The 16042-nt window shown below is 47.3% G+C and overlaps 1 protein-coding gene across 3 annotated transcripts; it reads left to right on the top strand.

Annotated features, from left to right (window-relative positions):
• The first annotated feature begins 863 nt into the window (after positions 1–863).
• Positions 864–2771, top strand: AMER2 (APC membrane recruitment protein 2). 3 transcript variants are annotated; one of them, XM_088842850.1, is made up of 2 exons: positions 864–1617; positions 1900–2771. In XM_088842850.1, the coding sequence occupies exons 1-2, from the start codon at positions 864–866 to the stop codon at positions 2769–2771; spliced, it is 1626 nt and encodes a 541-aa protein (XP_088698976.1). The 3 variants fall into 3 exon arrangements, with proteins under 3 accessions (XP_088698976.1, XP_088698975.1, XP_055282767.2); XM_055426792.2 differs by having other exon boundaries at positions 957–1608; positions 1897–2771; XM_088842849.1 differs by having other exon boundaries at positions 864–2771.
• The last annotated feature ends 13271 nt before the right edge of the window (positions 2772–16042 follow it).

Below are 16042 nucleotides of genomic sequence, written 5' to 3'. Positions count from 1 at the left end.
CAGCCCCAGTAGCTGGAGTCTGGGATAAAAGCCAAGGTTGTACCACCGGACCAGTCAACTTCCACCTCGCAGAACTTGCACTTGCATGGCAGAGTTGCTTTTCAGCCCATGCCTTTGGGGCAAGAACCAGAACTGCAGTGACACAGACTCCATATCCCCTGGGAGACTGTGCTCCACCCTGGATAAGACCGATGGAAACAGACACCCTCTGTGCCTGGAGGGCTTGCTAGTGGTTGCTGTTGTTCAGTTGTTCAGTCATGTCTGACTCTTTGCGACCCCATGGACTGTAGTCCTCCAGGCTCCTCTGTCCATGGGTTTCTCCAGGCAAAAATACTGGAGTGGGTTGCCATTTCCTCCTCCAGGGGACCTTCCCCACCCAGGAATGGAACCTGTATCCCCTGCATTGGCAGGCAGATTCTTTACAACTGAGCCACCTGGGCAGCCGGACTTGGTACCCCAGTGATAAAGAGGGACATGAAGGGTGTGGGAAAGGCATGAAGAGTCTGATGGGAGAGATCCGCGTTTTGTACTGGCGTGGCTTTCTTTGTCCATGTGGGGGGCATTTTTCTATCCTCGGACTGGGCTTCTGAAAAGAGCGAGCCGGGAGGAGGAATCTGAAGGTGGGTGAGACTGGATGGAATTTGCATCCCGAGATTACTGGCCTTTAATTTCTGCAATCAGCTCGCGGCTCTGCCGCAGAAAAGCCGCAGCACAAAGCCGAGCCGGCCGTGAAGTGGGTTAGGGCGTTATATAAGCCCCGGCGGGAGGGGAGACGGCCCTCTCCGCGCTCTGCAGGCGGATGCAGAGCGCGGGTGACCGCGGGCGGGCGCGGGCCGCGCTGACGCCGGGCTGCTCGCGTCGCCATGGAGACGGGCGGGCGCGGCGCGGCTGTCAGCGGCGGGCGCGCGGCCGCGGGGGGCTGCGGGAGGAAGGCGCGGGCCGCGGCCAGGACCCTCGCGGTAGAGATGGACTTGCATTGTGATCGCGCCGCCGAGCCGCCGGCCGCCGAGCCGCCGTCGGGGAAGATCAACAAGGCCGCCTTCAAACTGTTCAAGAAGAGGAAGCCGGGCGGCGCGATGCCCAGCATCTTCGGGGTCAAACACAAAGGGGACGGCAAGGGCGCGGGGCCGGCGGGGCTGGTGCGCAGCCGGACGCACGACGGGCTGGCCGAGGCTCTGGCGCTGGAGGGCGGCCGCCGCGAGGAGCCGCGCGCGGGCGGCGGGGACGGGGCGCGGCCGGGCCCCGCGGCCCCCCGGGCGGCCCCGGGAGGCGCGGGCCCGGCGGCCGGCGGCTCGGTGGCCAAGTCGCACAGCTTCTTCTCGCTCCTGCGGAAGAACGGGCGGCCCGAGAGCGGCGGGGCGGAGCAGGCCGACGCGGGCAAGGCCGGCGGCAGACAAAAGCGGGGGCTGCGGGGGCTCCTGGGCGGCGTGCGCTGGCGCAGGAAGGACCGGCGGCCCCAGGATGCGGCGCCGGCGGGGCGCGCGGGGGCCCCGGGCGGCCTGGCGCGGCCGGGCTCGCTCACCGCCAGCCTGGAGTGCGTCAAGGAGGAGGCGCCCGCGGCCGCGCGCCAGCCGGAGCCAGCAGGTGAGCCCGCGGCGGGGGAGCCCGAGCCGGCCTGCGCCCCGGGAGTGGGCGCCTCAGGGCCCGGGCGGCGCGCCGAGCGGCCCCGCGCGCCCCCCGATCCCGAGCCGCGCGCCGGGGAGGGCCGGCCGGCCGAGGACGCCGCGGGGTCCGGGGCCGCGCCGGCAGAGACGGCGCCCGGGGCAGATTCCGAAGGCGGCCGCGCGCCCGCCGCCCCCGACCCTTCCTCGGTCGATCCGCCCTCCGACCCATCGGCCGATCGTATTTGTCTGATGTTTTCTGACGTGACTTCACTGAAAAGCTTTGACTCTCTTACAGGCTGCGGAGATATTATCGCAGACCCCGAGGACGAGGCCGGGCCCGGCTGTGCCAAGCACGCCCCCGGGCCGGGCCAGCCGGGCCCCGCCACAAAGCCGCCGGGCGTGGTGGCCTACCAGGGAGGCGGGGAGGAGATGGCGAGCCCGGCCGAGGCGGACGACTCGTACCTGCAGGAGTTCTGGGACATGCTGTCCCAGACCGAGGACCAGGGAGAGGGGCCCCAGGGAGGAGCGGCCCCGGCGGCGGCGGCGGCGTCCGACGCGCAGGTGCCTCCCGAGACCCCCAAAGAAGCCAGGTGTGCAGAGGTGACCAAGGACGCGTCCTCGGTCAAGCGCCGGAGGCTTCACCGGGTCCCCACGGAGCTCCCCCCGAAGGAAGAGCCCAAGCACCCGGACAAGGAGCCGCAGGAAGGCGTCCCCAACAGCGACGAGGGCTACTGGGACTCCCCCACCCCCAGGCCGGAGGAGGACGGCGGCGCGAGGAAGACCGGCCTCCCCCGGGACAGCGACAGCGGCGACGAGCTCTGCGCCGCCGAGCCGGATCGAAGCCCCGCGGCCCTGCCCGCCGCCCCCGCCGCCAGCGAAGAGACGTCCTCCTCGTCCCGGTTAAAGCCTGTGTCTCCGGTCACCATCACCTGCCCCCTGCGCACGCCGGGGAGCCTGCTGAAGGACTCCAAGATCCCGGTCAGCATCAAGCATCTGGCGAACCTGCCATCCAGCCACCCGGTGGTGCACCAGCCACCAGCCAGGAGCGAGCTGCCCAGAACCAAAATCCCGGTGTCCAAGGTGCTGGTCCGCCGGGTCAGCAGCCGGGGCTTGGCTGGGACCACCCTCCGGGCCGCGGCGTGCCACGATAGTGCCAAAAAGTTGTGAGATCTCCGAGGCCTAGGTGGAGGGGCCGCATGTCGAGGAATACAACTTTGTCTGGAAACTGCTAGGACAAATGTTGCATCCCCAGAGAAGGGCCTTGCCGACAGTCCCCACTCGGAGCCTGGACCCAGGAGCTCTGCCCCCAGGCAGGGGAATGCTGCACAACGGGATTCCCCCATCCAGATAATTCCCTGAGGATTCTTTTCAAGCACTTTTCCCCCCCTTTTTTTAACCTTTTAAAAAATCTTCCCTCGCCCCGCTCCTTTCTTTTTTTCTTTATTGCACCGAACATTCGGAAGTCACCTTTACTTGCCTTTGCAGAAAACAAGACTTAACCCAACCTAAGGAAGCATCATGCCATGATATTTGGCTGTGTCACCGTTCAGCGGGCCTCTAGGAACCATCCGAAGAACCAGAGAGGAGCCCTCCTCTTCCTGACACTTTACTTCCTTATTTTCCTTTTCCTTTCCAGGGGAAAAAAGAAAACAAAAAACCACCCTTTGCTGTATCACTGTGTGGGAAACACCTACAAAGCTGAAAGAGCCAGGTACTTACCTGATGAGCAGAGGCAGGACTGATGGGCAGAAAACCTGCTGTACTTTCAGTTGCTAGGTACGCAAATAGATAAATATCTACCACTAAGATGATCACAAGAGTTTGGGTTTGGTGGGTTTATTTAGATCATTTGTTTGGGGAGAAATAAAAACCTCAGCAGAGCAGGTTTTTTTTTTTTTTTTTTTCTTTTTTTATTTCCCCACCCAGTACAGAGATGAGGACCAGGGCAAGATTTCACTAAATGCCAACAGACACAGTGTTTTAGCATTTATGAACTGTAACCTTTTCATGTGTAGATAACGCATCTTTTACAGATTATCCAGCTGTTAACCTTTTATAATCTGTCAGTAACCTCCAGTTTAAAATTTGGTTTTATAGCTAGACACCGTAACTGCTCCCAAACCACTGATGTTCTTTTATGTACTGTAAACAGAAGCAGTTCTCTTTTTGTTTTATAAGGGTTCTCTGGCTTTCAGTGTAGGGGAAAAAAAATCTATTGTGTTGCTGTCCCAAAGGAATGGTTCTGCCTTGTCTTGGGTAAAAGTCTGTTTCTCACCCTGGACCCTGATTTTCAGAGATTTTTACCTTGGTTATAAAAATTTCGGATTCAACCGTGTCTCAGTATGAGGAGTCCAAAACGAGGAACACGTAAAGAAAAACAATAGAAAATGTAGTTTTTCATTGACTTCTTCTTTATGACTTAGGACTGAGCCACATATGTTAAGAATATGACACTGGGAAGCTTATGTATCGTTAACATTGTATGCCAAGATTATTTTTGAAAAGTGGTTTACTTATATGTGTGTTTTCTGTTATTTTAGATGAAGCATTTATTTCAGAAAGGGTTACCATATGCCTCAATAGTTTGAATGATAAACTGAAGCCTTTCCTAGAATGCTATTAGGGTCTAATGGTTATAAAATATCTTCTTTGAAACATTTCGGTGTATTTAATCAAAAGATCAGAGCTTCTACTAGGAGATGGTTCATGGTATTGGGGAGATTCGTATTCAAGTGAAACCACACACACATAAAAGACATGCACGCTTCTCTCCAACTCGCATTTTCCAGGGAGATTCCCTAAGTAATGAACTGGTAGTACATGCTTGTTAAGTTTGTTTTCTGTTTTATAAAAGAAAGAATAAGGCACGTATATGAAGATCTATTTTAATAATGTGAAAGAAGTCACAAAATAAACAGACATCAAAGGAATACAAATCCTAGCCAATAGCACAAAGCAAGTTGTTCCCCATTTTAAACCTGCAATGACTCCATTAGAAGAAGTGGTAGAAATTGACTGAATTTATTTATTATTCAGATTACTGGCTTTTATTGCGTTGTGTCAGATCCTTAATGTTATTTCAAAGTAGTGTTTTAATATTTAATTTCCTATGTCTGTCGATGAGGTCTCATAGGCTGACATAGCCTTAAGCACTCTGAATACACCACCAGGAATTCATAAAGCAGCTCACACGTGCTCACGCACTCAGCTGTGCACAACCAACAGACAAAGGCGTTCACCGTGAACTTGGAGATGTCTTAGAGATTAGTTTGGTCTTGAGAAAGGGATTTGAATTCGATTCAACACTGATCATACTACTTAGACTCAAAATATGTCCATTTCCCCCTAGGGAAGGGGAAGAACATAAATTTTACTTCTAGCTGTAAAACAAAGGATCTTTATTTTCTTCCTATGCATCTTCTTGCAGGGGTCATAGTCTCCCCAGCCTGAATCCATGACAGAGTTCTGTTTGTTCAATAGCACAGGGAAGGTAGGAAGCCCTGAAGGACTGATGAGAATATTGTAATAGGAAGACAACCTATTTGTCTATTTTGTAAGCACTGGAACAAACTAGATTTGCTTTCACGGTTTTGGGACTTGTTTCTACATTTGTACCTCTGTGTTGTGTCTTTTTATTAGCAAAGAAAAATGTCAGCAAAGTTTACCTTAATTTCCCCTTGCCTGTCAGTGAACCATTTATACAGGATTTAAACTATTTTTTTCTGTTCTTTTTCCCATATATTTTCCTTTTTTAAAAAAAAAAAAAAAACTCTCTGTCTTTAAGAATTCCATCCACACTAGTCAAATGAAGGATTCAGGCAATGAATAAAATGGCCTCAGTCACTGATGGGCAATCAAGACCAGTGTAGGGAGCTGTGTCTTAACCTTTTCCAACCACAGACAAGGGGTTGTCGTTGCCTTTTTGTGCCAAGGGCTACTTTCTCTTATTCATGTTCATAGAGATTGTATTCTAGAAATTTAGTAGGCTTGCTGCTGCTGCTGCTAAGTCGCTTCAGTCGTATCTGACTCTGTGTGACCCCACCGACGGCAGCCCACCAGGCTCCCCCGTCCCTGGGATTCTCCAGGCAGGAACACTGGAGTGGGTTGCTATTTCCCAGTAATTATTAACGCTCTTACCTAACTTGACCATATTTGCTGGTTTTTAAAGGAAAGGGTTGGATATGGGCTGCCGACACCTTTCCTATGAATCTATGATGCTAGTTGGTTGAGATCCTTTAGTTAAAGAGTTGGCCAAATTTTGTAGGAAGAAGTCAAATCAATTGTTTTGTTGTTCATTTGCTAAATCATGTCTGACTTTCTGCCACCCCATGGATTGCATCGTGCCAGGCTCCCCTGTCCTTCACTGTCTCCCAGAGTTTGCTCAAACTCATGTCCACTGAGTTGGTGATGTCATCCAATCGTCTCATCCTCTAGGTCCAAATCAGTTGTTGGTCCTCCATTTATCAGTCATTTTAACAACTTGGCACAAAGACAGCCTAACTTCAGCATCTGTGTTACCTAGGCAGTGTGGCTCGAACCCCTGTGCTTCTTACTAAGGTTTTCTTGCTTCCATTAGCCCTAGAGCATTTTGAATCATCGCAAGAGGAAATATATTTGCATTATGTCATCTAATAACAACCATGGAATGTAGAACGTTAAAGACTTCCTTTAGCTCCATTTCCCACAAATTATCTGCCTATTTAAATACAAATTGTGTGATGTCTATGAAAGTGATGACTCAGGAGTTTAAGGGTTTATTCATTAATCTCAAGTAGTTTTCAGGTATTGGCACTTCCATGAATATTCACATAACCCTTTACCTTGACAGTTGTCGGAGTAGAAAGATGGTATTAGGGGTGGCGGTGTCTTTGGCTGAACTTTCTGAGTTTCTGTTATTTATGTTCTTCATCAGATTAATTTTCAGTGACCTTTTACAGTTAACTTTGGCTGAAGAGACTGGTTTACGAGCTTTCTGATCTCTCCTTTTTCCATCCTGTTTCCGTGGTGCCCTCAGGGAGCAGTACTGGGATGCAGCTCAGCATGTTCGCCTGTTTTGACACTTGCACAGTGGAGCTCGGTCCTCACTCACATTCTAGATTTCTCTCTTGCATTAAGACTATGTGGATGTGGCCCCCTGTGCTTGGCTTCCACATTCACATGTATACTCAGCTCCCCGTCTCAGTGGTAAAAAATTAATCCAAGACTCTTACACCATTAAACATAAGGAAAAAGCCTCACAGTTACATCTTTTTTCCTACCACTGCTGTTGTTCAATCGCTCAGTCATGTCTGACTCTTTGCGACCCCAAGGACTGCAGCACACCAGGCTTCCCTATCCTTCGTTATCTCCCAGAGCTTGCCCAAACTCATGTTGACTGAGTCAGTGATGCCATCCAACCATCTCATCCTCTATCACCCCCTTCTCTTCCGCCTTCAGTCTTTCCCAGCATCAGGGTCTTTTCCAATGAGTCAGCTCTTCACATCAGGTGGCGTATTGGAGCCTCAGCTTCAGCATCACTCCTTCCAATGAATATTTAAGGTTGATTTCCTTTAGAATTGACTGGTTTGATGTCCTTGCTGTCCAAGGGACTCTTGAGTCTTCTCCAGCACCGCAGTTGGAAAGCATCAGTTCTTTGGTGCTCAGCCTTCTTTATGGTTCAGCTCTCACATCCATATGTAACTGAGGATGGCCCATTAGAAGTACCTGGGTGAAATAAGAGGAGAAACTGAAATACCCCAGCCCAATTCCCGCTTCCCTTCCACTAACCAGGCAGACCGAAGGATGAACAGCACAGTTCTTATTTAGGAGTCTTCAATTTTGTACGCACAAATATTTAAAAGGAGTTTAGAAGCCAAAGACTAACAGGGCAGCCTGGTTTCTCAGGTGGGAAAACCAGAGGCCAAAATTTATTAATACTTGTTGAAGGGGGGGGGCTGTAACAGGTGATTTGGGCATGTGGTCCCTCGTCAGGGCAGACCCTGTCCTGCTCTGAAGGTTGTGTGAAGGCCACCCTGCATGGCCTCTCACAGCCTTTTCACTGTGATGACCATTGAGAGGAGGCAATTTGTTGCAACAATAGCCACTTCCAAGGAAAGTTATATCCCAAGACAATGTTTCTAAGGACTGATTCAGAATGATTGTTTCATGATTATGGAAAGCACTTACTTCTCAAACTGAAAAACAAATGGTTAAAATAGCCACTAAGCCTCCAGAACTGAAAGTGGGCACATCTGATTTTGATATTTAATTCTATGCAACACATATTCAAGGGGCTTATACTGGATCTCATGCTTAATAAAAACCCATTCAGTTCAGAGTTCACACATAGTTGTACTGGAATCAGACATTCTTAATATTCATTAGAAATACCTTTATTTCATTGTATACTTTTATTTATTTATTTTGCTGATAGTCTGTGGGTTGGAGCAGAATGCAGTGAGATTGAACAAGGGTGGTATGGAATAAGTCAAACATATTCCTCTAAAAGGGCTTCCCAAGTGGCGCTAGTGGTAAAGAGCCCACCTGCCAATGCAGGAGACATAAGAGACACAGGTTCAATCCCTGGGTTGGGAAGATTTCCTGGAAGAGGGCTTGGCAACCCACTCGAGTGTTCTTGCCTGGAGAATCCCATGGACAGAGGAACCTGGCAGGCTACAGTCCAGAGGGTCTTAAATAGTCAGACACGAATGAAACAACTTTGCATGTACACACATATTCCTCTAAAAGTAAGAATAGTAATTATACAAACAATTAACATTTGTCGAGTACTTAGTTCATGCCAGCCCCTTACAGGAGCTTTACAAATATTTACTCAGTCCTCTCACAGCCATGTGGGTTAAGTGATATTACCTCCCTCACAGAGCATATCTAATTCATCCTTTTGGTTTACTTCTACCCCATTCATTCCATCCATCCCTCTTTTTTTCTCTCTCCACCCAGGACAAGGATAGACACTCTTTAATGATTTACAGTAATACAAGCGCTAAGAACTGCTAAATCTCATCAACAGCTCACTTTCAATAGAGAAAGAGCTCACGCATGTCATGCAGCTGAGAATTGGTTTTGTGTCTGAGATGGTGGTATTCAGCATCATTCTGGGGGAAGGCTGCCGCTGGGTACCATTTAGAGGCAGACAGTTTTCCTTGCTTGGGAGGGATCCGCACCTTCTTGGGATTAACTTCAAAAGTGTAGACAGACATCTCTTCTGTTGTCATGGTGATACTTTTGCTCTGATAGGATTTCAGCCATGCTGAGCACGTTTCACTTGTTTTTCTACCTTAAGCCCAGTCTAGGCTGGTTCTGGGTATCCTGTGTTATTTGTTGAACTAGTAGCTGGTGGAGTGATGCCCACCTCAACATGATTCTGAACTGCAGAACTCCTGGCTCTTTTGAAAGTAGTACATCCACGTTCTGTCTCTGGTCATTGAATGCTGGCCTGGATTTTCTAATTTGTTCATTCAACTAATATTTCATGCACACCTCTAAGTCTAACCCTATGCTGTGCATTTATTGTGAGCTGAGATGGTGCTCTGTTTTCACTGACATTCTGTCCACAAGAATCAGGCAAAGTGGGGCCTTGTTCTGTTCTATGGAGGTTCTGTTCTTTGGAGGAAGAAAATGATGAAGAGGTAAAATACCTCTTCCTTTTGGAAAATGGCAGCAATTTAACAAGCCACTGACAGAATCTGGACCAGAAATCTATTTCTTGTGCTTTAATTGTAAGTCTCTTTTAGACGTCTGATTAAATTTATGTATGATTTAGTTAAGAAACTGATCAAAGTTCTGAACTGCAAGAGTCAAACCAGATTTTTATGATGGTGGATACCATTAAAAGAATGACTATTTCAGTTAAAAGTGGACTTGATTTTTTAAAAAAAACTATTTGATGGCCTTTGTACATGCATGTCTGAAAGGCAGATCTTGGAGCTAGCAGGGTTGTTTTTTGTTTTTTTCCCTTCACCTGGCCAGTCAAAAATTTAGGCCATATCCACCAATTACTGCATGCTAGCAGGTCTGCATACAGATTTTATAATCTGATGACTGCTTTGTCAATAATAAAAACCAACAAAAGCAATTTCAATAGTAAATTTGGCAGGTTACAACCTGTTTTCTTCCACTCTGATTCTATGAAATTGCAAGTGTCAGTGTTTAGGGAAAATCATTTTGAAATGCATCACTGTCACATTTAAAGAGGTTATTTTATTCATATATGGGCTGCCCACACTTGCTGAAATGCTTTTTTAATGAGAAGCAGTGAAAGAATTTAATCACAGGTGATCATTGTGTTGGATAGTAAACTGGGGTAATTTTTGGAAGTTATTCAATAATTAGGTAGAGTAACTTTCTGCTCTATGTGAGATCATTTTTAATAAAAGATAACCTAGGTCACTGGTTGTTACAGGCATAATAAACTTTCTCAGATCCCTACCTTATACACAAAAAAAGAAAATACTAAAAATAACTGATCAAATGACACAGGGGCATTAAATTGACACACAGGAAAGACTCGTTATCATGTCGTAAAATGAAATGGACCAAGGGTGCCTGGAGGAATTAGTAAACCTTCTCAAATATGCCCCATTTTAGAGTTATTTCTAAATAGAAGAGGAAAAACTCTTAACAAAATAATGTCTAACGTATACATTTAGCTGAACATGAAGGATCGGATGGTGGTATTTTTTTCCAAGAATATCAGGGGAAATGGTTTAGATGTTATAGACAAAATAAATTCCTGTCATCTTTTAATGGACTCCAGCTACATACCACGCTCACTGCTAACTTCAGTTTTGCCCAAGTTATTTATAGAAAATATCTCGGTGTAATATAGGGAATTGCAGGTTGTTGAAAATAAAGACAAAGAAAATCCAAATAAGAAACTCCATATTTCTAAAATTAGTTTTCCTGAAAGTCAAGTGTATCTCTGAGGACAAGCTTTTGGCTGTATTATTTTTGTGCACAGGAGGAAAGTTGTTGGTAGGTTTATAGATATTATTTTTGTAATAGAATGTTAAATTCCCCCAACATCAAAAATTGTCTCCTAAAATTACTCTATGTTTTTAAGACTTGTTTTTAAAAAGGATTCTAAATAACAATAGGGTCTTTTCTTTTTCTCCTCTCCAATGGTTTAATGGGATAGATGAACCAATGTTTATATTTTTAAACCTGTAAATATTTTATTTTGGGTATTTTGTATATTTGTTGATATAATTCCATTTCGTGCATATGTATCACTGTGCATGTTGCTGGTTTTTATAGTCACCCTTTTAATGAATGTAAGAAGCTTGGACTAATAGCACTTTTCTTCATTCAAACATCTTAAAATGAAAGTACAGCACTGCCATTTTAAATGTTGTGTTTAATTCAGTCAATAAATTTTGTTGCTTCTTTACATTAAATGTGATTTCTGTTGGTGGTTATTTTTCCAGGATAAATTTTATTTCCAAAATTTTTAGTTTATACTAGTGAAATAATGACCATGTGATGTGAGTATATGCAATGTTGTGTGTGTGGTCTGTGTGTGAAGTGTGTATGGTATGTGTGGTATGTGTACAATGGGTGTGTATGTAGTATGTGTAGTGTGTGTTGTGTGTGTGTAGTGTGAGGTGTGTGTGTGGTGTGTACAGTGTGTGTGAGGTGTGTGTATGTAGTGTATATGTGTGAAGTGTGTGTGTGGTGTGTGTGTAGTGTGTGTGTGGTGTGTGTGTAGTGTGTGTGGTGTGTGTGATATGAGTGAAGATTGTGAGATGTGTGTGGTGTGTCTATATAGTGTATGTGTGTGGGGTGTGTGTGGTGTGTGATGTGTGTGTGGTGTGTGATGTGTGGTGTGTGTGTAGTGTGTGTGTGGTGTGTGTGTAGTGTGTGTGGTGTGTTTGATATGAATGAAGTGTATGAGGTATGTGTGGTGTGTGTATATAGTGTATGTGTGTGGTGTGTGTTGTGTAGGTGTAGTGTGTATGTGTGGTGTATACGTGTGGGGTGTGTGGTGCATGTGTGCTATGTGTGGTGTGTACATTTGACCAACAGGAGGCTCGTATTTCTTTCCACACTTTGTGAACAGGTGATAAGTTACTGTTTGGCTTGAGCAAATGCCTTTGGAAAAGCTTGTTTGTTATTCTGACTCTGATCTGATTTCTGAGCCTTTACTAGGAAAATCTCTGTTCCTTATAATGCCCTGTGAGTTGGACCCACCTGCTGCATGTGACTGTAGGCAGTAGCAAATTAGAATATTTCTGAAGAGCTGTTTTCAGTTTTGTTTGAGGGGTATGTTTTCACCGCATCTGACTAGTAATTCAAATCTAAGTACTTCTGAAACTTAATGTGATGAATAATGAGGTTGCACCACTTTGTTTGAAAAATAAGAATTGAAGTCTTCCTAGATTGTTTGAAAGTCTGCTGCTACTGCTGCTGCTAAGTCAGGACAGGCGTGTCCGACTCTGTGCGACCCCATAGACGGCAGCCCACCAGGCTCCGCCGTCCCCGGGATTCTCCAGGCAAGAACACTAGAGTAGGTTGCCATTTCCTTCTCCAATGCATGAAAGTGAAAAGTGAAAGTGAAGTCGCTCAGTTGAGTCCGACTCTTCCCGACCCCATGGACTGAAGCCCACCAGGCCCCTCCGTCCATGGGATTTCCCAGGCAAGAGTACTGGAGTGGGGTGCCATTGCCTTCTCCGTTTGAAAGTCTACTTCTCTTAAAATGGAGTTGTCCATACTGCAGTTGCTAACGTTTCTCTTAAGAAGAAAAACTCAAATTTATCTATAGAACACAATGAACACACACTTCCAAAGGGAGCTGTGATTCGTCACAAAGAAGAGTCATAGTAAGTGAACACAAAGCCATAAACAGTGAGACATGAGACTCCCAAAATCTCTATGCCTTGTCTGCTCTCCCTTCTTCCAGCTCTCCTCGACCCTTCTTTTTCCACTTTTCCTAGAATTCAACAGAAGGCACCTCGCAAGAACAAACCAAATTCCTCTTTCAAGAGGCAATAAGTAAACTAAAGCCTAGGGATGCTGTGACTTTCCTAAAGTCTCTGAGGTGGTGAAGTTGGTAAAAAGAGACAGAGTTTGGGAATCAAACAGAATCCAGTTTGAATTCCAGGCTTCCCTGGTGACTCGACAGTAAAGAATCTGCCTGCAATGCTGGAAACCTGGGTTCGATCCCTGGGTTGGGAAGGTCCCCTGGAGAAGGGACCAGCTACTTGCTCCAGTATTCTGGTGTGGAGAGTCACCATGGACAGAGGTGCCCAGTGGGCTACCTCCATGGGGTTGCAAAGAGTCGGACATGACTGAGAAACTTTCACTTTGGACAATTACCAGCTGTGTGAATTCAGGCAGTTTCCTGAACTTCTCTGAGCCACAGTTTCCTGCTCTATAGAAGGAGGATAATGAGATTTAATCTACACTGTAGTTGTACCATGATTAACTTTCAGAAAGGCAGGTGTCAAAGACATAATACATATTTTTGTATATGTTAATTTAGCTCCTTCTGTTTTTCTAAAAGAGGCATTTATAAAAATTAAAACTTGATGGGTTGGAGTTGAACTTTTCTTGAACAGAGAACTTGCTTTCATTGGTAAAGAGAGTGAAGCCAGCTGAGGAGGAGAGAGGTCTGAGTGTGTTATTCTGAGACACATTGCTCTGAAATGAAAAGCGTACATGTGTTTAGGAGAGATTCAGGGATGACACCTTGTCTTTGTGGAGGACGTCAAGGATGGTTGCTGAGTTGGCAGCCTCAAGAGCCGTGACCAGACACATGGTGGTCAAGACAGTTATCTAAATGTTGGATCACAAACAGTCGGACATGACTAACTGACTGAGTACACATACGTAAGTGTTGAGTCTGCAGCTGGCATAGAGGGCCATGATGCCCAGACCTTAGCACTGTGGACTTTTGGTCTTGACTTTACAAACCTCCTCTCCATTACCAGGCAATGGTTACCTAAGGACTCTTAGTGGTCCTGCTCAGCCATTGGTTGGAGCTGCAGTGGCCCCTCCATGGGCAACCAACTGTCAAGAAGCAACTGTCAATGGTCCTGCTCAGCCATTGGTTGGAGCTGCAGTGGCTCCTCCATGGGCAACCAACCGTCAAGAAGCAACTGTTAATGGTCCTGCTCAGCCACTGGTTGGAGCTTCAGTGGCCCCTCCACGGGCAACCAACCGTCAAGAAGCAACCGTTAATAGTCCTGCTCAGCCATTGGTTGGAGCTGCAGTGGCCCCTCCCACGGGCAGCCACCTGTCAAGGAGCGACTGTTAGCAGCCCATTCTGTCAACCGTCAGTAGAACAGTGGTCCTCAGTAGGAGAGTGAGGTAAGAGGCGGACCCTAGCGTTCTTCCTGGGGTCCTTCTGGTTCACCTAGCCTAGCACCAGCAGGTGAGCTGGGGCAGCCCAGGAAACAGGTTGGGAGCTGTGTTCTGCAGGGCTCCAGAGCCCTCGCCAGGGCCGCCATCTGACCGGGGCCCAGACCCTGAGGCGGTTACTCTTTCCCCATCCCTGCCTCTGCCACCTCACAGCATAGGCATAGCATGCAGCCTTCTGGACCTGGCCTCCACTATATGGCTGCCTGAGGAGTCCGAGGGCTTGTTGGGTTGGGAGCCTGTCTCCCTCAGGGGTGACGGCTGGGCAGGGTCTGGGGACCTGGCCCTGAGGGAGCTGCCAGCTGAGCTCTGCCTCCTCTCAGTCAGGACCAGGATCTGGGAGGACAACAGCTGTGCTTGGGACCTGGCTCTTTCTTGTCTGAACAGGGAATAACATTTGGTTACCTGACCATAATCTGACCTCAAGAATAAAGGATCCCATAGCAAGGGGTTTATAACAATTAACCATGCCCCTCCCTCACCTTTCCTAGAAAAGGGCTTTGATGAAAGCTTTTGGGGAGTTTGGGCTTTTTCAGGCGCAAGCACCCAACTCCTTATATTTTGGAATGGTTTGGCCTCACTGTGCATGGGGCACATGGACAGGCGTTTGGGTAAAACGGGGTTGTGTGTATGTTAGTCACTCAGTTGTGTCTGATTCTTTGCAACCGTATGGACTGTAGCCAGTCAGGTTTCTCTGTCCATGGGATTCTCCAGGCAAGGATACTGGAGTGGGTTGCCATGCCCCTTCCAGGGGATCTTCCTGACCCAGGGATTGAATCTGCATCTCTTACATCTCCTGCATTGGCAGGTGGGTTCTTTGCCACTAAGCCACTGGGGAAGCCCTTTGGTGCTTGGGTAACACAGCCGCCAAATGTCCAGACATTGGGAAGCAATTACTATTTAGTGAAGATGATGCCAAATAGACACAACTAAGGTCTGTACAGAATTACACAAATGTAAGTACTAAAGCGGAGAAGGCAATGGCACCCCACTCCAGTACTCTTGCCTGGAAAATCCCATGGATGGAGGAGCCTGGTAGGCTGCAATTCATGGGGTCACTAAGAGTTGGACACGACTGAGCGACTTCACTTTCACTTTTCACTTTCATGCATTGGAGAAGGAAATGGCAACCCATTCCAGTGTTCTTGCCTGGAGAATCCCAGGGATGGGGGAGCTTGGTGGGCTTCCATCTATGGGGTCACACAGAGTCGAACACGACTGAAGCGACTTAGCAGCAGCAAGGACTAAAGAGCCTCTTGATGAAAGTGAAAGAGGAGAGTGAAAAAGTTGGCTTAAAACTCAATATTCAGAAAACTAAGGTCATGGCATCCAGTCCTGTCACTTCATGGCAAATAGATGAGGAAACAGGGGAAACAGTGGCTGACTTTATTTTATGGGGCTCCAAAATCACTACAGATGGTGATTGCAGCCAGGAAATTAAAAGACGCTTTCTCCTTGGAAGGAAAGTTATGACAACCTAGACAGCATATTAAAAAGCAGAGACATTACTTTGTCAACAAAGGTCCGTCTAGTCAAGGCTATGGTTTTTCCAGTAGTCATGTATGGATATGAGCGTTGAACTATAAAGAAAGCTGAGCGCTGAAGAATTGATGCTTTTGAACTGTGCTGTTGGAGAAGACTCTTGAGCGTCCTTTGGACTGCAATGAGATCCAACCAGTCCATCCTAAAGGAGATCAGTCCTGGGTGTTCATTGGAAGGACTGATGTTGAAGCTGAAACTCCAATACTTTGGCCACCTGATGTGAAGAGCTGACTCATTTGAAAAGAACCTGATGCTGGGAAAGATTGAGGGCAGGAGGAGAAGGGAACGACAGAAGATGAGATGGTTGGATGGCATCACTGACTCAATGGACATGAGTTTGGGTAAACTCCGGGAGTTGGTGATGCACAGGGGGCCCTGGCATGCTGTAGTTCATGGGGTCGCAAAGAGTTGGACACGACTGAGCGACTGAACTGAACTGAAGGTTATTTCTCAAGCTTCTCACTTTGGAAGAAAATGAGAACCTGTACATTTGACATCTTTGCTTCTTGTCTTTGCTTATCTCCCAGGCCTTCCACTTGGGC

This window comes from Moschus berezovskii, chromosome 13 (assembly GCF_049115385.1).
Source record: "Moschus berezovskii isolate FMDL1 chromosome 13, NW_MosBer_1.0, whole genome shotgun sequence".
Classification (NCBI taxonomy): Eukaryota; Metazoa; Chordata; class Mammalia; order Artiodactyla; family Moschidae; genus Moschus; species Moschus berezovskii.
Note: the sequence above shows the minus strand (reverse complement) of the source record. Positions and strands in the feature narration are given on the sequence as shown.

Coding starts and splice junctions, on each gene's coding strand:
- AMER2 (XM_088842849.1), top strand. CDS start 864: ATGGAGACGGGCGGGCGCGGCGCGGCTGTCAGCGGCGGGCGCGCGGCC.